The 21903-nt window shown below is 39.0% G+C and overlaps 1 protein-coding gene across 2 annotated transcripts in view; it reads left to right on the forward strand.

Annotated features, from left to right (window-relative positions):
* The window catches only part of sardh (sarcosine dehydrogenase), a 53025-nt gene that overhangs the window by 23730 nt on the left and 7392 nt on the right, over positions 1–21903 (forward strand). For both annotated transcript variants that reach the window (XM_065290377.2, XM_073816067.1), the window contains 9 exons: positions 31–117; positions 4656–4746; positions 6670–6811; positions 11784–11867; positions 11960–12073; positions 12162–12300; positions 12425–12538; positions 12661–12808; positions 17670–17763. In XM_065290377.2, coding sequence (XP_065146449.1) covers positions 31–117; positions 4656–4746; positions 6670–6811; positions 11784–11867; positions 11960–12073; positions 12162–12300; positions 12425–12538; positions 12661–12808; positions 17670–17763 — 1013 coding nt within the window. The remainder of the gene's footprint in view (positions 1–30; positions 118–4655; positions 4747–6669; positions 6812–11783; positions 11868–11959; positions 12074–12161; positions 12301–12424; positions 12539–12660; positions 12809–17669; positions 17764–21903) is intronic.

The following is a 21903-nucleotide window of genomic DNA, read 5'->3' on the forward strand; positions in this document are numbered from 1 at the left end:
TGACATTTGTACCTCTTTGTCCCATCCCAGAATCATTTACTGCAGACCACAAGCCCCTGATGGGTGAAGCCCCTGAAGTAAGAGGATTTTTCCTAGGTTGTGGTTTCAACAGTGCTGGTAAGTCATGGAGCTTACAAAAATAGACATCAAATTGATGTGAAATGTAGTTTCATTGTTTGACCTTTAATACACTAAAGCATTCACATCTGATTTCATATTCATGCCACCTCCTCAAGATAACTGCAACTTAAACTCTGACCTCTACAGTATGTGTCTGGTGCTAAAGACATGTGGCGTAGAGGAAAACGCATAAAGTCACAAAGAAGTGTAGTAGTATGAGACGTGTGAACAGTAGTTGTGAAATAGCATGGATATTATGAGCATATTAGCTGTTTAAAGCACATATTAATGCATAACAATGGGAAAGTTTCCCGGACAGGGTTTAGAATAATCCAACATTAGGCCTTGTTATATTACCATATATTTTTAACAAACAAACCTTACAAAAAACAATGCTGGTGTTTACCTTAGACAAAACATGTCACTGATATATGTTAAGATAGGCCATTACAAGGTGTTTTTAAATCGAGTCAGCTCAAAACATGCACTTTAGTCTGGGACTAGGATAAACCCGGTCCGGAAGATTCCCCTATATGATCCATTTCTTAATCCTACATCTAAACGCCACAACAGTGACCTACTAGGTATCAATACGTTTATTTTAGGCAAAAGTTAATTACAAATGTGTGTTCACCATAGTGTTTCCACGCATAGTTTACCCCAAGTTTTCTGGTGAATTAGGTTTCAGATTAGAAGATAAGAGATTGTCGAATGAAAGCGAGAGGTGGTATTTTTGGACGTAGGCGTGTCATGATTTTGAAGGTCAGATGTAACTCGGTCCCGGTCTAGAGTTACGCTGACTGGGCTCAGTTTGGGGAAGGTCACCTTGCAGGCCTCAGACATGCTGACGGATAATGGGTCGCGATCACGCGAACGGATCAGAATACATAGCTATAGGAATTAAAATATGATATTAGATGCAAAACTCATTTCCTGAAACAAAACTAGTGTGAGGGACTGATTCGGCTTGTTTTATATACACTCCCATTCATAATTTGATGAACATATGTTTGGAAATCAGTAGTAAAGGGTCACAAATAACAGTACAGTACAGTCCTCAAAACTATATGATGTTACATTAGACTACATTGAAACATATTACATTACACAAAATTAAAGGGCAACTTTTTCAATTTTGTGTTTCATTGTATTTTTAAATCTCAGTGAGAATTTTTTTGTCAGTCTGAGGCTAAAGATGATTCAGTTTGCTAGGAAAAAAACTAGCAACCATCAAGTTTGAATTTCCTGTCCACCAACGATCACCGTGATCTCATTCATGGCGACAAATTAAAAGGCAGTCGACTGCAACGTTCCCTTTCACAAAACATGCGCTTCTTGTAAACATAGCCTTAGTCCCTAGTGCATTTTGGTTGGCTGTGGTTAATTACTAAGACTGTGACAACACCGCATTATTGGTGTAAACGCATATCGGACCATATTAAAGGGTCACTTAAAACAAGTCTCCAAGGATCTCTTTTCATCAATATGCAGTTACACACAAACATAGTCATTGATGCATTTTAGTGATGAAATCAGAGACCCGCCCTTCGAAATTTGACCCCAAGTGGTCACTGAATATCAATGTTAATGTAAGATCTTCAGTGATAAGTGCTTCGAAAGGGTCTTGTATCATACTTATGACGTAAGATGTTAATCAAGAAATCTCCTTGGGTCTGACGGGGATGCGTTTGTGTGTGCACCCAACCAAAGGGTTCCATCAGTATGCATGACCACGGAGATGTTGTCTTTATCGCCATCCCCCATTTGTCGTCCATTTATTTATTTTCCCTTCCTGTCATCGTCTTTATTGGTACAACCATCACGCTGTTAGGAAGAATCAGAGGAATATACAAATGTAGATTTTGTCTGGAGAAGAGTTTGATGAAGAGTCTTGGTTGTGTGTGTGTATGATGAGTTTGGAGAAGTTACTTTAAAGAGCAACTATGGTCCAATTCATGATTTTACATTTCCTTTAGTGTGTAAGTGTGTGTTAGTTCATGTTAACGATATGCAAAAGGAAAAAAAACAAGGTAAAAGATGATGTGAGTTATCATTTCCAATTTAAATCTTATTTCTTGGACTACAATAAAAACACGGATCATAGGCAACAGTTTACTTCCTGGGATTGGTGATGTAGACAAGACCGACATTATCATTATTCCTTCCGCTTTGACTCACAGCCTGTAAATTAACTCTTGTTAGCATTGCATTGGGACCGAATCTTTCAAACGTGGTAAGGAGCGTCACATTTCCGGCTGACATCAGAGGTATTCAGGCCAATCACAATGTACAGATTAGCTGGCCAATCAGAGACAAAGAGCTTTTCAAATCAATGAATTTTGTACAAAATCAAAGAGTTGGTGAAGGCAGGATATCTGGAGCTATAAAAATGTACACTATGTAAAAAATAACGTGTTTTATTATACCAAATACACAAAAAACATAGTTAGCAATAAAATATGTGCACTTTAAAATTGTAGCTTGCTGTGCTACAAATTTTTCAGACCAACACAATCTGAGTTATATTAGAAAATGTCCTGGCTCTTCCAAGCTTTATAATGTTATTAATGGTGCCACTGATTTTGAAGCCCAAAAAGTCCATCAATTCTTCACCAAAGTAATCCACATGGCTCCAGTGGGTTAATAAAAACCTGCTGAGGGTAATTGATGTGATTTTGTAATAAAAATATTCATATTTAAAACTTTATAGACAAACGCTGAGTTGCATGAGTCTTGAACACCACCAAGTTTTCGTCTTTCCAACTCCCGTTTTTCTTTATTTTCCCTTGTTTTCTTTTCATCTCCTCTGACATTTAGAAAAATACAGCTAGTGACGGCCGCTGTTGAAGGAACAGAACTGAGAAGAAAAAATTGTCCACATGACAGCATTCAGTCATGCAGCATTTATCTCTCATTTAGGTCAGACCTCAACACAAAATCAGACCACAGGATGAATACAAATGTGTTCCTGTAGCTAGCTGGTAGACAAGGAGGTAGACAACAGGTAAAGGTCATGGTTTGAATCCTAGGTACACAAACTGATAAAGTTATGCCATGTTATTAAACAGTTTTGTAATTCAAAAGTGAAAGTAAAATGTGCACGTCTGCATGCGCATTTATAAGCCCCTCCCACCCGGTGATACTGGGATAACCGGGTTTGTGATGCGCTGATTAACTGGTGGGAAAATTACGTCACCGCGGCAACCCTAGCATTAATGCTGCTTGCTGATAAAGATTTTAAGAACTAGAAGATTCTTGAAGTTGTTGAGGTAGATAACACTTTTATTATGGTGGAAATAACCTTCTTGGAGACCATTAGTTGAAACCCAGACCAAGACTCCAAGTACTGTAATGAGGACCAGGCCAGAGCAATGTGTATTTGGTCTTGAGAGATTAGAGGAGTGCAGGCACATCAAAAGAGTAAAAGATAAAAGACTTTAGGATCAATACACCTGTACAATACACTTTGTTATCAGAGTTCTGTCCGGTTTCAGATATATTAGCAGAAAAAGCTCCTGGTTCACGCTAGAAGTCAGGACTGATGTTACACATTAGATCAATAGGAGGAGAGTAGGCGGTCCTTTGTAGCTGCTTGAACACATGAGCGTCTACACCACAAAAGCAATCCGTTTACGTCTACCTTTGAATGTGGCCAAAAGTTAATGAGCTTAAAACTTTTTACAACCCTTATTGCTTCGTCCACTTGTGATCGGATTGACCAAAACGCATGCTAATACCAGGTGTAAACGGTGCCAAAATGGTCTAAAATAAGCTGCGTTGTAGACAGGACCTAATGCCAATACTCGGGTCAGAAACCGTGTTATATGTTCTCTTGTAGTGGAGCACTTTATGAATGAAATATACTGACACTTGGAGCTTTGTCCATTTACCAGATCTATAATATAATACGATACCACTTGAATAATGTATTATTTGGGTGACTGGCTGACCGCAAATGCAATGCAGGAAGAATGGATGGAGATGGTGGAACACAAATTCCTTTAGAGACACCACCACACAATCCACAGACGCTTCAGTGCCACACTTTAATTCCCAGATCCTGTTATTCATTGATTTAATGCCCTCCACTTCCTTCTGAGCAGTCTGTCCTGGTCTCACCTCAAGATGTCCTTTATTATTAGAGGTCAATAACCAAAGGTGTATAGGCCATGTAGCATCTAATAATGCTTTCTTTTTTTCCTGCTTTTGCGTGGTTTCTGTTATCTTGGTACAGAATAAATCCTATTCAGACAAGAGGATCAAATCTTGCAGGGATTATCCAACAAAATTTCCTCATTCTGAGTATAATGTATGCGTAGCGCAATAACAAATATAACACGTGACATTGGTTATCTTTACAATAAAAACCTTTGAATCTAAATTTTTCTACTTGACATTGCTGTAAACATCTCAGCTATGTGGTATTAAATACTGTACTAGTGTTTTAACAGCCTCTGATTGGATATTTCTATCGTTCTGAGTACAGTACTGCGATGTGTGTCTGATGGGCACATGCTCTGTGATTTGAACGGCAGGTATGATGCTGGGGGGAGGATGTGGCAGAGAGCTGGCTCATTGGATCATACACGGACGTCCAGAGAAAGACATGTATGGATACGATATTAGGTGCGTTTATGTGTGCACTCTTTCAAACCTTTAAGTAAATTGATTTTATCTGTCTTCACGATCCTACCATATCTAAATGTTCCCTAAACACGTGGTGATCCGTAATCAATAAGGGCATTTGAAGGTTGCTGACCACTCTTATAAATATCAGTTGTTTTGCTAATCATGTTCTTTGAATCTTGGGTAGAATCTTGCAAGTGTTTCATAAAGAGTCAAGTATTTATGTTTTGTATCTGTATTCAAAAGCATAAAACTGTTTCTGGAAGCGTTTGTTTAAAAAACAACAACACTTTATTACAGCAAACCTGTATCCTACTTACACTGATGTAAAGGGTTCATTCACCCCACAGTGAAAATTTTGTCATTAATTACTCACCCTCATTTTACTCCATACCATAAGACCTTTGTTCATCTTGGAACACAAATTAAGATATTTTTAATGATAGACAGACAGACAGATAGAGATGTATACATGAATATAGATGCCCTATTTACAACTCACACCTACAGAGCGGTCTAATGAGTCACCAACAGTATTTATATATAGGCTGATGAATGAGGCCAGTGTTTAATGCATGTGCTGCATTCCTTAAAGGGGATATACAGTATATCATGAAAATCTGACTTTTTTCATGTTTAAGTGCTATAATTGGGTCCCTAGTGCTTTTATCAACCTAGAAAATTTGAATAAGCACAACCCAGTTACTTGGTTTTGGTAAACCATTTTCTGCAAGCATGTACATTTTTTTAAATCAGCCTCCCCTTGTGATGTCAGAAGGGGATAATACCGCGCCTTAATCTGCACTATCCAACCACGGCACTGCCATTTAGTGCAGAGATCAGCTCATTTGCATTTTAAAGGACACAGCTTTTTGCTCACACCTACAAAGTGGCAATTTTAACATGTTATAATAAATTATCTATATGGTATTTTATGAGCTAAAACTTAACATGCGTACTACGGGGACATCAAAGATTTATTTGACATCTTAAAAAAGTCTCGGGAAAGGTCCCCTTTAATACGCTTCAGAGACCAAAAGCAGGGATACACCAAAATTTTGGCCGCTAAAATTTTCATCCGAAAAGATAAAACGGCAAATAAATGGCGCTCCGCTTCTCAGATTTCACTCTCACTGAAGCCGTTGTCACAACAAAGCACGATCATGACAGCTCTGTCCAAATAATCAAAATGACACCCAAGTTCTGTGTGATGCTCCACTGCCTGTGATTGCATTTTAATGTGTCTCTAGTATCAGAGATCATGCGCATTGACTTTTACATAATCACACACGTTTTTTAAGACAAGTACAACTTCTCTTTTTATACGAAAGTCTATAAAATATAGTTGACATTTGTTCATCAGATTTTTCAGTAACTGATGATGAAGTGCACAGTTTTCAGTATTTCATGCTGGACTGTTATGTGGCAGGTGATGACATCACTGAAACCCATTTAAGCCCGTTGACATAAGCATATCAGAGGCTCGCTGCCATGCTGTGTCTTGCCTGGTTTTTTTTTTTAATGATTGTTTATCTTAAGTTAAGGTAGTATTAACACGGCTGCTGAATTGCTGCATTACTTTACTGCTCTTTTGCATATAACAGTTTTCTAGAACTTAACATTATTTAGATAAAAAGCTGACTCAATAAGGAAAATTTCGTGTAGTTTTATTTTCATCCAATTTTGGTGTTACATTAAAAAAAGTTGTATTATTTTTGTTGGTGTGTAGTCCAACTCAGAAAAAAATAATTGATGAAGCTAGAAAGTCTATTATTAACTTAATAATTAATTCTTTTTTCAAAAAGTCAATTTTGGTTTCAACCAAGTGCATCCAGAATTTTCATTTTGATGCATTGATAACAACCAATTGTATTTTTTCTACTGCAACGTGTGCTTATCATTTTCCTTTTTTCTCCATCTCAGGAGATTCCATCACTCCCTGATCGACAATAACCGTTGGATCAGAGAGAGAAGTCACGAGTCATACGCGAAAAACTATTCGGTGGTGTTCCCCTTCGATGAACCTCTGGCCAGCCGTAATATGAGGAGAGACCCACTTCACCAGGTAACTTTTTAACTTTAACTCATCATCCACCCGTTTCAGTGCCGACGCACAAACTTCAACTTCTTTTCATTCCCACTGATCAAATACAATTGGTAGGGCTGCCAATCGATTAAAATATGTAATCAAAAATTCATGTATTAAATTATCATTTACTAACACTCATGTCGTTTTAAACCTGTATTTAAACCTGAGTTTTTATTCAATTTAACACAATTGATAACATATTGGTAAACGTTGGTAACCACACAGTTGATGCTACCCACTGATCTCCATAGTAGGAAAAGCAAATACTATGGAAGTCAATGGGTACCATCAAATGTGTGCTTGCTTACCATCATTTATCAAAATATCTCTTTTGTGCTTATCAGAATAAAGAAACTCATACAGGGTTAGAACAACATGATGACAAAATGTTCATTTTTGGGTAAACTTTTACTTCTAAATCAGATTACACATTTGGTTTATCTGTTTGTCTGCCTATCTACAGTATCTATCCCTTTAGCTGCTTAATGACCCTTACTGTGGTCACTAAATGAAAGGACGAGTTCACCGAAAATGAAAATTATACAATAACAATGGATTGTGATGAAACCAAGCATGCCGAACAAGCCCTGAAAAGTGAAGCCAAAACGTCTCGATCGCCCCCCAGTGACTGGTCCCAGTATAGGTCATAAACCCCGCCTCCCCATGTTATTTAATGGGACTTGACACCAACTAAAAAAAATAATTACCCTTCAATTATCTTTTTTCTGGAGATGGTTTCTGTCATTTACTGTAATTTTTATCACGCTGATATAAATTAAAATGTTTGTTTTTAAAATAAGTTTGTGTTTAGTTAGTTATTTAATGATATAAAAATGGTGGTGTTACGTCATGATTGACAGCTGTGATATCGTGTGATATGCACATTCTGCGAGGGCGGGGTCTTGATTTTGCGGCTTTACTCCCTGCTCACTACTGCGCATGACTGGTCCCGAAATCGCTACTGCGCAGACTCAAGACCCAAGATGTCTGCGCCGTATCGGGACACTGCCGGCTTCACTTTTCACCAATGGAAGGGAGCGAACAGGCGTCGTCCATCTTTTTTTACAGTCTATGGATGAAACAAGCGGTTACAAGACACGCAAGATACAGTGAATGATCTTATGTGCAGATATGGAGCCTCTGTGCCATCATTTTTGATCTAGATGTGTTTTCTATTCAAACACGACAAATTGATTGCTAAACACACTGAAAATATGAATTTTTTTCTCGCATAAACATTTAGTTTAGCTTCAAACCACATACATTAATCCACTTGTATCTTATAGACTTTTTCTTTCTGATGATGGATGGACACTGTGTAAAGCCATTAAGGCTAGGAAGAGCCAGGAAGTTATTTAATATCTAACTCTAAATGTATTTGACTGAAGAAAGGAAGTTATATGCTGTACATGATGGTATTAAGTAAATTATGAAAATTATTATAGTAATTTTTTCTATTCTTCTGCCTCTTAAGTCCAGCTTTTCCACGTCTTCCTGTCTGTTCATAATTGCTTGTATAGCTCAGAAAACATTGTACCGGCCTGTTGTGAGAAGAAGCGTGTTAATTACATCGAAATGCACTTCTCTTTTAGTGCAAATCATTATTTTAGTCGACAGACTTCACAACTTGCCAATTTAGCTTACACCTACCTAGCCAAAAGCTTTACGTGTGAATCTATTATGCAGCATTTGGCTGCCAGCATTTGACCAAGCATGTGGCTGCTTGAAAAGACTTGTTGCTAAGCTACTGCTAAAAAGATGATGTTTAAGTGATTCCAAAAATACCACTTACTTCTGGCTGGGCTCCAGGCGTGAAGCCACACAAGAAGGCTTCATCTTTTTGAATAATAGCCTGCTGAAATATAGATAGCGAGCAATAATAACAGTGTGCATTCATTAAGACCGTTGCGCCTTACTAAGATGACTATAAATTAGACATTCTGCCTTAAAATTTCATTTTTTTTACAATTTGGAAATCTTTCCAATGTGAATGAGACCAAGGGCCCTGTCATACATCCGGCGCAATGCGATACCAGGCACGAAGCACACGTTTTTGCTAGTTTTAGCCAAATGCAGTTATCATTTTCACGTCCATGTTGTTTAAATAGCAAATGCAATTGCGCCTATCTGTTTGCCCATGAGCTGGTCTGAAAACGAGGTGTTTATGCACATTGTTGGTGGCATATTGCTATTTTAAAGGGGACATATTATTTTTTTTTGTGTTCAAGTGCTATAATTGTGTCCCCAGTGCTTCTATCAACCTAGAAAATGTGAAAAAGATCAACCCAGTAACTTAGTTTTAGTAAAACATTCTCTGCAAGCATTTTTAAAAAATAGGTCATTGAAATCTGGCTCCCCTTGTGATGTCAGAACCCACCACAGCACTGCCATTTAGTGCAGAGATCAGCTCATTTGCATATTTGCTCACACCTATAAAGTGGCAATTTTAACATGCTATAATACATTTTCTATATTCTAAAACTTCACATAGGTACTCTTGGGACATCACATCAAAGATTTTTTTGACATCTTAAAAATGTATTGTGAAATGTCCTCTTTAAGGCAATTGAAAACGATCGGACACTCCCTAGGTGCACCTAGATTTGTTCAGAATACTTTCATTTAATGTAATCTGAAAAGTTAACTTTGGCATTTATAGTTAAGTAAATTAGCCTCTATTGTTCAGAATGACACTCTTTTCCCTAACGAAATATCCATAATGGTCAACAAACTATTTAATTCAGTGTGACCAATCACAATCTTTTACTGGCACCGTAGGAGTAAATTGTCAGGTTTTTGCCCATTTCGCAAGTCAAGCAAAGAAGGTGTTACACAATTAGCATGAAAAAATTTGAATGCACCGCATTCTTCCTAATTCCCCCTTTCATGTTTCACTTTTGTAGCAGTTTGTGGTTGAGTACAATTTTTATGGTTCTCATAATTCATAAGTTTTGACATACACCCCCTAACACCTAGGAAAACAATTGAACAAACCTTGACAGATTCTGAATCCTTGTCAGATTTCCTTTTTCTTCTAAAATTCTTTGCCTCTCCTTATCACTGCCCAAGCATGCATTTTGACACATACTTCCATAAATTCCTTTGTTAAGTAGCAGAATACCAAAAGTACCCTGGTGGCTCATTGGCATGGCAACAGCGGCCGAATTAATTCCCATCAAATATTTTTAGCCTAGGCATATTACAGAACCCACCATTATCATTATACCAAACAATAAATAATAATGTTTCATGCTGGATAAGACAAGCTGCAATTCGTGGATCATGTTCCACACTTCAATCCTGGAGACGAACGTATGGACAAGGCAAATTGCCTAGCAACCGCCCGTTTCTCAGGCCTGGGAGAAAACACAAAAATATGATGCTGTGCGGGGGACAGAGAAAGAGGGTGGACCGATTCCTCCTTTTGTTTTAGAACTCAGGAATAGCCGGAGAAATCGTGACAGGCTATTTTGAGCAGTGAAAGCGAGAACAATGCTCCATAACAAAAGCTGATATATATTATTACATAACACTTGTATTTCAAAAAATCTTTGTACGTTTGTTATGAGTAATATGTTAGTTAAGACAAGCAGTAACTATTCCGTAAACTTAAGGTTTGGGGTTTGAATGAAGTCCCTACAAACAATGTTTTCCACCTCCAGCAGCCGATCAGCATGCAAATAAGTGCGACTTACACATTTTTGCTTTAGTAATTTGTAGTGTGCATTAAACAATTTGTCACAGAGCTTTAATAATATCCCGCCTCCACCCCCAGCTCCACCTGTCTATTAATGGGATACTGTACCTAACATTAGAGCAGCATCACTTGCATGCTCATTACAGCATATGTGTGTAACAGCTATATTTTTTTACTTTTAAAGGAATATTCCATTTTCTTAAAAGAAAAATCCAGATAATTTACTCACCACCATGTCATCCAAAATGTTGATGTCTTTCTTTGTTCAGTCGAGAAGAAATTATGTTTTTTGATGAAAACATTGCAGGATTTTTCTCATTTTAATGAACACCAACATTTAATACTTAACTCAACACTTAACAGTTTTTTCAACGGAGTTTCAAAGGACTATAAACGATCCCAAACGAGGCATAAGGGTCTTATCTAGCGAAACGATTGTCATTTTTGACAAGAAAAATAAAAAATATGCACTTTTAAACCACAACTTCTCGTCTAGATCCGGTCGTGATACGTCAGCGTGACCCCACGCAATACGTCATGACGTCAAGAGGTCACAGAGGATGAACGCGAAACTCCGCCCCAGTGTTTACAAGTGTGTTGAAAGAGGACCGTTCCTACGTTGTTGTATGTCAACTGATACTAATTAATGTCTTTGTGGAGTTTATTGTTTACAATGGTCCGCAAATGTGCGTTTTATATATGTAACACGTGACCTCCCTACGTCACTACGCATTTACGTTAGGTCGCGCTGGACCGGACCTAGACGAAAAGTTGTGGTTTAAAAGAGCATATTTTTTATTTTTCTTGTCAAAAATGACAATCGTTTCGCTAGATAAGACCCATATGCCTCGTTTGGGATCATTTATAGTCCTTTGAAACTACGTTGAAAAAAACTGTTACGTGTTGAATTAAGTATTAAATGTTGGTGTTCATTAAAATGAGAAAAATCCTGCAATGTTTTCCTCAAAAAACCTAATTTCTTCTTGACTGAACAAAGAAAGACATCAACATTTTGGATGACATGGTGGTGAGTAAATTATCTGGATTTTTCTTTTAAGAAAATGGAATATTCCTGTAAGCGTAAGCAGATCTAGTTTAACCAAGACCAAATACACTTTCATGTCTTTAATAATAACATGCTTACATTTATTCAAAAAGTCTTTACTAAATCATTTAATTTTTAAAGACATTGTGATGCAGTGAATAATTGTCGTCTAATATATTGTGTTTGATGGTTTTGTTGTGTAACAGGTACTCCAGGATCAGGGCTGTGTGTTTCAAGAGAGGCACGGCTGGGAGAGACCAGGCTGGTTTAACCGAGACGGCCCTGCACCAGTAAGAAACTCAAAAACATGCACACAAACCTACACAAATACTGAACTGTTACATAATTTGGTTGATTTTTATTATAATTTGGTGCTTCACAGGTTTTAGATTATGATTATTACGGTGCCTACGATGTTCCCAAAAACACTGCGTACAGATACAACGAGCTGCTTGGCAAGGAGTACACCTTTGACTTTCCTCCACATCATAACGTTGTGAGCAAAATCTGGAGTCTGTTTGTGTGTTAAATTAATAAAATTCTTGGTCTTAATGAATAAATCGAATTTTCACGTTTATTTTCAGATTCAGGATGAGTGTCTCACCTGTAGGAATGTGGTAGCTGTCTTTGACATGTCCTACTTTGGTAAATTTTACCTGACTGGTCCAGATGCAAAGAAGGCAGCTGATTGGCTGTTTACAGCTAATGTCAACAAAGCCCCAGGTGAGAGTCCCTACTGTAGTTTTAAGTGGCCATATGAAACTTTATTGGTTATTGATGTAATCTTATTCATAGTTATTTAATTTAAAAATATGTCCTTATAATATTCTAATATTTTGTCGTTTAGGCTCTACAGTGTACACCTGCATGGTTAACAAGAAGGGTGGAGTCGAGTCTGACCTTACCGTCAGTCGTTTGGAGCCCAGTGCCGCCCAGCTTCCCCTGACACCCGAATCCAATGGTAAACATGAACAGACAGACTTGCGTTCAGGGTTAAAGCGTTAATGCGAGACACATTGAAACAGGACAGGATGTTACGAGGACACTTGGAGTTATATTCACACACTTTGTATGTGTCTCAAGGTGATGCATACTACCTGGCCATAGGAGGTGGTGTGGCCCAGCATAACTGGAGCCACATACAGACAGTGCTCCAGAACCAGGGATTTCGCTGCACATTAATAGACCACACTGAAGACATGGGCATGATCAGCATACAAGGACCCAAGAGGTTTGAACCACAGCACACATTCAGGAATTATGTTCCATATGTCATTATTAAAGGAACAGTATGTAGGATTGTGGCTAAAACTGGTACTGCAATCTCACAACTGGTGGCCAATACACAACATGACAACATAAACATCAGTTGAGGGCTGCAACTCCACTTTTTAAATGACAATATCCTGGCCGGACCACTGTTGTGAGTGATATAAGTATTTGAAATGAAAATGATTTCTTAATGTCTAGTGACATATCAGTGACATTTTAGGATTAATTGATATACATTTTTTACATACTGTTCCTTTAATTCTTTCCCCGAGATTAACTCGTCAATTAAGAGAAAACGCTTCCTTGCCAATGACGAGAATTTCCGGCTTTCCGCAATACCGCTATTATCCACTTCCGCATATTATACAACACAGAAATAACGCCTCACGTGAAAGAGAAAGAACTCCGTGTATGTTTTAAAGATCGCTCTGAATCTGATCTCTACAAGTTCTTCAAAAAAAATGCAATTATCTCAGCTTTTTGCTCAAGTTTGGTTGTTTTTGAAGAAACCTACCTATTTTTGAGAGGTGATAAAAAGAGAACTAATGAAAGGAGGATGAAAAGTTTTTTTTTTTTTTGAAAGCAGAGGGTCTGTTCTTTCATTTGATATATTGTTTGTTTATATATTTAAAGAAGAACATTTTGTGAAAATCATGAAAAATGTTGGCGCGGGCTGGCAAGTTTTTTAAAAAATGCTGGCAGGGAAAGAGTTAAGAGGTTTAATTTAAAGCCCTGAAACCGATCATTCCCCAGCATTACAGAACAGCACATCATTCACTAGTTTAGGATCAAATCCACCAAGTGTATGATTACAAATACAATACATGTCACTTTACGTGGACTTATGGGTGTGTGAATGCACGCCAGTGATGCGCGGGTTGATCCGAAATGAACGGGTGCCTGCGGGTCGCGGTCGGTCGGGTCGTGAAATAAAAATGCCAATTAATTATTTTATACAGTTACTACTTTTTAAAAATGCGGGCCAGGGAGCAGGTCGGGTACAATATTTATTTTTTATTTTTTGCGTTCTGATCTTGCGGGCGGGTTAGTTGAAATCATCGGTTGGGTGCAGGTTGTTTATATATTGACCCGGGCATCACTGATGCACGCACAGATTCTGGAAAATCATTGGAAGTGTAAATGAACCAAAATCGAATCTCAGACACATTTTCCGTAAAAAAAAAAAATCGTAATTTTTTGTGTGTGTGAAAGGGGCTTCATACAGTACTAAAATTGCCAAATAAGTAATTTTTTTCAGCTTTAGTTTCATTTAATTTTAAATTAATTTTAATTTTAGTTTGTATTGTAAATTTTCATTCCTGTCTTACAGTAGGCCTAGGTACGGATGTTTAGAAAAAGCCATTTTGGTACCAATAATTATAATATTATTTTATAATGCTACACTGTCAGAAAAAAATGGTCCCTAGCTGTCACTGGGGCAATACCCTTTTAAAAAGTACACATTTGCACCTAAAGAGTTCATGTTACTACATCAGAGGTACAAATAAGTACCAAATATATACATATCCAAATGTAAATTGTACATATTAAGACATTTTTAAAGGGTACTGCTCTAGTGACAGCGTGGGACCATTTTATACCTTTTTTTGACAGTGTAATTTAATTTTCAATAAATTATATTTTAGAACAAGGACAGAAATGTTGCATTCAGAAGGTTACTGTGGAGTTTTACAATCCGTATTTCAAAAGAACAAGGACAATTAGATTTTTCCATTGATTTCATTATGTGACCTCTTTAAAGTTTTTGTGATCTGGGCTCATAACAGCGAGTCCTTCAGCTGTGTCCTTTAGCATTTTCCTCGAATGTCCTGATGAAACGGCAGATGAAAAAGTTACCAGGCTTATGAAATTGTTCTCTTTGTTCTCCTTTTCCTTATCGTACCCTTCATTGAGTCCGGTGTCTCCTGTCAGCTCTGCCCATCAAAAGTCAGGTCTTGCAGAAACCAGCAGTGATTATACTGAACACTAGCTCCTATCAGAGATCTGCATATGTGGATTTAGCTCAACGTGAAATGTTTGCAAATTATTCACTTTAAGTAATGAAATATTTGACCTGCCCTCTTATATTACTTAAATTCATCGATCTGCCCTTTTTGTCTTGAGAAACCATTACTGTAGTTTTATTTCAGCCAGATACATTTGAAAATGCTAAAAAAGTTTTTCAAAAGTTGATTATCCATGCGGAAATATATAAAACACTCGCTTTAGACCTTGTTTTAGCCATTAAATCCGAGAGCACTGATTGGTCACTGATTGTTATTCCAGTGCCTACAAAGCATGCTGATCCAGGAACATGTTGTGGCTGAGTCACATTGAGCAAATTCCTGCCACGGCTTGTTTGTTTGTGCATGTGGACAAACATTTAGGGTTTATGACAGTTTTGTGGTTTCATAAGCTGCTGTGTCTTAGGGTAAAATGTTGTGAGTCATGTGCATATTTAAATGATCCCAGTGACATATGGTTATGTCAAGGACAATATGTCAAGACATAAGTGAGATTAATGCAGTATTAATAGCATAATGACCATGTTTATGGTAAAAATATGTAGACTTTTACAAAATGCAACCTTTTCTCCAACCCATGCGATTGTTTAGGTTGTTTGTTCGTTCCCCTTAATACGACCCACAGATGTGTTTGGTAAATTAGCGCCTCTACTGGCAGCAGGTGCAACTTAAAGGTGCCGTCGAATGTAAAACTGTAGTTACTTAGGCATAGATGAATAATAAGAGGTCTGTACATGGTAATGGCACATCGTGAGCCTTAAACACAATTGTTTTCTCCTTTATATGTATTATATTATCCGAACTATAAGTCACACATTTTTCGTAGTTTGTCTCGTCCTGCGACTTAAAGTCAGGTGCGACTTATATGTCAAAATTAATTCATATAAACCAAGAGAAACTATTACCGTCTACAGCCGGTATGTAATTCAGTGGATTCAGTGATGAGGTTGGTGAACTTGTTTTCGCCTGTTATGTTAATTTAGCCTATTCAGCCTCTCAGGTATGTTCTGTATGCTATTGTGTAAATAACTGTTAATGTAACTTTAACATGTACAGACACCTATTCAGCCTGCTGTTCTGTGCTATTGTTGCGTTGAATAACTTATAAACTAAATAAATGCGATTTGTAGTCCAGTGCGATTTGTATGTTTTTTCGTCTTCATCACGCATTTTGACTGATGCGACTTATACTCCAAAGCGACTTATAGTCCGAAAAATACAGTAAACACGTGCATGCAAAAGACCGCTGGAAAACAGGCCAGTCTCAACATAAAATCACTGTCGAGATGTACGCCCCAACATTAAATGACACATTAAGTACAGTGCTGAAAACAAAGTTGTGACTGCTGAGTTAGCGCCATATGCTAGTCAATGCTTTATGCTAGCATTTAGGCTGAAGATCTGCTTTGGATGTTACGGTTATTCTTTGCAGGGCCGTACTAGAGCTGGGCAAAAAATCGCCTGCGAAATTCACCAAGAAGCTAGGCAAAATTGCGTTCATAATCAAAGACGATCTTCCACGATTATGACACGATTTTACCTAGCTTTCGCTGAAATACATCTCTGTGTAGTAAATGCTGCTCCATCTGAAAGCAGGTGATAGCGGCTTACTACTAATCACCGAACCGGCTATAGTGATTAAACACGCATGAGAATCGGAGAATCACAAACTTACCACTCAGAAACGTCCATTAACAATCTCCAAACAATTGATAATTCCAGAAAATCTTATCTTCGTCTAATACAGGCTAAAAAATATAAAGTCTGTTTACACACACACACAAGAGTTACTGAAGTGAACTGCTCTGTGAATCAGCCAATCAGTTGCGCAACAGTCACCTGCTTTCGTAACAACTTTCTGATGTGCATAGCACGATTACATGAACATCTGAGCGGCACAAGCAATAGATCGATTGCAGGAAATCCAGACTCAGGAACTTTTTCTTTTCCTCACCTGTCAGACTGCCAAACAGTTAACAATTTGCACTTTGCATAATATTGCACACAGAGCAATGTTGCATCCACATTGCAGTTACTTCGCCCATCTATATTGCAGCTACTTTGCACATTAATATTTATAACAGACTGGAATACATATTACATCACACTACCTTGTTTGTCCCATACTTTATTACTTCTATTTTATATTAAACCCTTTTCTTACATTTTTCTACTGTGGCATCCTAGTAAGATCAGTCCTGTGATTTACTTCGTTTTCTTTAAAACAATTGCATCGTAATGATGAAAGCATGTTCGGTCACGGATAGATTAAAAAGTCTGGGTGCAAGCTTGTGGGGAGGGAGGACAATATAGTCACAATATACTGTAGTAGAACACTATATATTTACAATATAGCACAGTCTAGAGTACCTTTTTGGTTACTGCGTGAAATAATATTTAAAGGGAAAAAAAATTCAGCTCCTCTAGGGGGTAAACATGAGATTTTTACCATTTTGGAATCCATTTAGCCGATCTCCGGGTTTGGCGGTACCACTTTTAACATAGCTTAGCACAATCCATTGAATGTGATTAGACCATTTAGCATCGCGCTCAAAAAATGATATTACGCAGCGTCCGAAAATGGTCCCCTGCTATTGAAAGTTACCAAGGGGACTGTTTTCGGGGGCTGCGTAATATCATTGCACCTGCTGCAGCCATGGTACAGCCGCAAAGTCCTTGATTATTATGCCAGAATGAGAGTATGGTTCCTAGCCATATCGTATTTTTTAATAGAAAAAAAAACAAACATTCAAATTGATTTCTGTAAACACATGCACATGTGATTTGTGTTTGCAGTCGAGAACTACTGCAGGAAGTTTTGGACACAGACCTCAGCAACGACGCGTTTCCCTTCTCTACACATAAGATAGTAAATGCTGCTGGACACAAGGTAAGGCTCTCTCTTTCTCTCTCTCTCTCTCTCTCTCTCTGTGTGTGATGATTTTAGTTAATAAAAACTGAGTCACAATTTTAAGTTTGATCATGTTTGCTGTTGACCTTTAAAAGGCACAGGCAAAGGATACTGGAGAGTTTGTAGGATGTATCATGCTGTGGGGGTGTGGCATAAACATCTAAATACTTCGATTGGGTGATCAAAGAATATGACATTTATAGAAAATGTATGTTTTTACCACAGTGCTTTAAATTATTGCATGGCTCTCTGTAATACTTAATTCTGATTGGTTAATTGCCCCATCCACCAGTCTGGGGCATTCATTAATAACCTCCGTAGCTAATGTGACATTTGACTGCTCATCCAGACTAATTCACCTAATAAAATATTGAATCTCACATCAGTTTTTTGTGTCTAATGACTTGTCTAGGAAGTAGCTTTGTAGTAAGAAGGATAATGTACAGTCAGCGGTGTGTTATTGACCGGCTGACTGTGCAGTTATCCTTTACATAATCACCAGAACTTTCTTCTGGTCTACTGCTTTGGATGTCTAAACAAAAAGAACACTGAGAAACAAACACACTTTTTCCAACAAAGTAATCTCTATCAGTGTTTACATCTATATTACAGATAGCATTACAAGCTCACACCTCTACATAAATTTTTTTCAGAGCACTCTAAAGCACACCTAAGATCTTTATATAAGAAATAACATAACATATAGTCAGTACTTATGTTTGACGTTATTTAAAATGTCTCATTGCAACCACTACAATTGTTTTATCAACACAATAGTAGAGGGAACGTTAAAAAAGGATTTGGAGGTATCCAGATATTCTTCTTGTGTTTGAGAGTATGCCCTTCCTGTTTTTTATGTTAAATGATTTATGTTATAAAAGTGCCAGCTTTAAGTTGTTACATAGGAACTTCTTGTTTATTTCTGTATGACAGCACACTGTGTGCAACGTGTTGTTGTTTTTTTGTGCATCCAATCCAGTTCAGGACCATGATCAGTTCACCACTAGAATCTCATATCGGCCACATAATGTGAACAGCCATGCAAAACATTTGGGGCCCTATTTTAACGTTCTAAATGGTCTAAAGGGGCATAATAAACATTCTAAAAGGGCGTGTCCAAATTCACTTTTGCTAATTTATGACAGAAAAATGGTTTGTTTGCCTAGCGCACAGTCTAAAAGGGTTGTTCCTATTCTCGTAATGAGTAATAAGTGTCAGGACTCTGCCTTGAAGTCTTGTTATATTTGTGTTTTGTCATGGTGGCAGAGTTCTGGCAGTCCCTGGCCTTATGTGGAGGCTCATGCCTTGTTTACTGTGGCATGTGCCTCCGGTGTCTTGTCATTTGTCCCCGCCCCCTCGTCCTCCTGCTTATTGTTAATTATTACTTATTCCCATCACCTGTTCCCTCCTCGTTATCTTGTTTAGTTTCTCTTATATAATGTTCTCTTGTCCTTAGTTCTGTGCAGGTTCATTTTGTATTGTCTGTGTCATCCAGTATTGTGTATTCCAGTCAAGAAGTCTAGTCTAGTTAATCTGTCAAGTTGTGAGTCTAGTTTAGTGTTTAGTCGTGTCAAGTTCATGTTTAATGTGTTACCCCCTCGTGGGCTTTTGTTTTGTCTTGTTTATTATTAAAATCCTTTGTTAACCCCTTCATCGTTCGCTATTGGGTTCATCTGTCCTGCTAATCCTAACAGAATGAACCTGCCAACACTGAACCCAGCGACGGTGTCGGGGTCCGTCATGTCGACTCCAGTCAGGGTCCTGCAGCCCACTGCAGTTCGTCCAGCTTCTTGCTGGTTGGCGGAGGGCGAACGCGCTGCACTCCTCAGTGCGCTTTGGAGAGCCATCGCCAGGCCGGAGCCCGCGCAGTCCGCGCAGCCAGAGCCGAAGCCCGCGCAGCTAGAGCCGGAGCCCGCGCAGTCCGCGCAGCCAGAGCCGGAGCCCGCGCAGTCCGCGCAGCCAGAGCCGGAGCCCGCGCAGTCCGCGCAGCCAGAGCCGGAGCCCGCGCAGTCCGCGCAGCCAGAGCCGGAGCCCGCGCAGTCCGCGCAGCCAGAGCCGGAGCCCGCGCAGTCCGCGCAGCCAGAGCCGGAGCCCGCGCAGTCCGCGCAGCCAGAGCCGGAGCCCGCGCAGTCCGCGCAGCCAGGGCCGGAGCCCGCGCAGTCCGCGCAGCCAGAGCCGGAGCCCGCGCAGTCCGCGCAGCCAGAGCCGGAGCCCGCGCAGTCCGCGCAGCCAGAGCCGGAGCCCGCGCAGTCCGCGCAGCCAGAGCCGGAGCCCGCGCAGTCCGCGCAGCCAGAGCCGGAGCCCGCGCAGTCCGCGCAGCCAGAGACTGAGCCCGCGCATTCCGCGCAGCCACTGCCGGCGCCGCCGACCCGTCCCGCGCATCCCGCGCGGTCGATTCAGCCCGCGCAGTCCCAGCTGCGTCCTCGCCCCAAACCCCCGTGGACTGTCCTGTTTTAAGTGTCTTGTGGACTTATGTGTGTTTGATTTAGTTTTGTTTTATCTTGTTTTTGGCACCTCTTGTTAAGTTTTAGTCTGTGTTCTAGTCTTGTCATGTTATAATGTTATGTTCTCTTGTCTTGTGTGTTCCCTTTTTGGACGCCAGGTGGCGTCCTTTGAGGGAGAGCTACTGTAAGGACTCTGCCTTGAAGTCTTGTTATATTTGTGTTTTGTCATGGTGGCAGAGTTCTGGCAGTCCCTGGCCTTATGTGGAGGCTCATGCCTTGTTTACTGTGGCATGTGCCTCCGGTGTCTTGTCATTTGTCCCCGCCCCCTCGTCCTCCTGCTTATTGTTAATTATTACTTATTCCCATCACCTGTTCCCTCCTCGTTATCTTGTTTAGTTTCTCTTATATAATGTTCTCTTGTCCTTAGTTCTGTGCAGGTTCATTTTGTATTGTCTGTGTCATCCAGTATTGTGTATTCCAGTCAAGAAGTCTAGTCTAGTTAATCTGTCAAGTTGTGAGTCTAGTTTAGTGTTTAGTCGTGTCAAGTTCATGTTTAATGTGTTACCCCCTCGTGGGCTTTTGTTTTGTCTTGTTTATTATTAAAATCCTTTGTTAACCCCTTCATCGTTCGCTATTGGGTTCATCTGTCCTGCTAATCCTAACAATAAGTGTGTGTTTTGGGCGTAATGTGCAAAAAACCAAGGAGAGTCTCATCTCCCAACACACTTAAAAAGCCAGTTGTGCTGGTGCCATGCAGATTCCCTATTTAGAAGGTGGAATTTGTAAAACTAAGCAGAGGAAGAAGACCACCAGTTTAAGATTGATGTTAATAATTGCATTGTTTTATTTGTATTGAAATAGTTATTTTTGGTATTAAAACCTTTGGTAAAAAGTCATTTATTTCAGTCATTGAAGTAAAATTTGCACGCTTTTAACTGCTGTAAATGTATGGATAGCCTACATGATCAGTGTAATCTCAAAGAATAATTTACAAATATGCAAGAACTTTAAAGTACAGTTTGTTAATCTGTTCATGCACATAGGATATATGGTGCACTTAAATACACACGTACACTTGCTGCCGTCATCCACTTTTGAACTGATCTGCTCACCATACCTTATCCCATCTCTCTCTCTCTCTCTCTCTCTCTCTCTCTATTTCTTTAAAAGATTCACCTTATAATTTTGCTTTTTTAGCTTAACATGTCAAATGGTAAGCGATGAACAAGGTTTAAATAGTTAATCACACACCATTATACCTTTATTATTAATGCATAACTTTTGTGCTTATGTGAGGGATAATGTACAGCCAGCTGCTTGTATTATCATAAAATAAACCCTTAAAAAGGGTCATTAGGAGTTAGCAATCTATGTGACATTGACTATATAGTAAATAGTGAATGAGGTTTATGACGCAGTATATTAATGATTAAGTCAGTGTAGCAGCCTGGCACGTTTGTTTTCCATTGGACTGATATGAGTAAATTGCATAAAGCCAATATAGCTGTGGATTTCAGCCAGCTTTTACCGTTGTGTTGGTGCAGTATGCATAAAACAAACCATCATTGGTAGGCTGAGTCGACACTAATGCATTGTGGGTAGTAAGTCTAATTAGTTCGAATTAGACAGCCATTTTGAGAAAAGAAAACACAGCGTACCATTCGCAGTGTTCGCA

Source organism: Paramisgurnus dabryanus, chromosome 10 (genome assembly GCF_030506205.2).
Source record: "Paramisgurnus dabryanus chromosome 10, PD_genome_1.1, whole genome shotgun sequence".
Classification (NCBI taxonomy): domain Eukaryota; kingdom Metazoa; phylum Chordata; class Actinopteri; order Cypriniformes; family Cobitidae; genus Paramisgurnus; species Paramisgurnus dabryanus.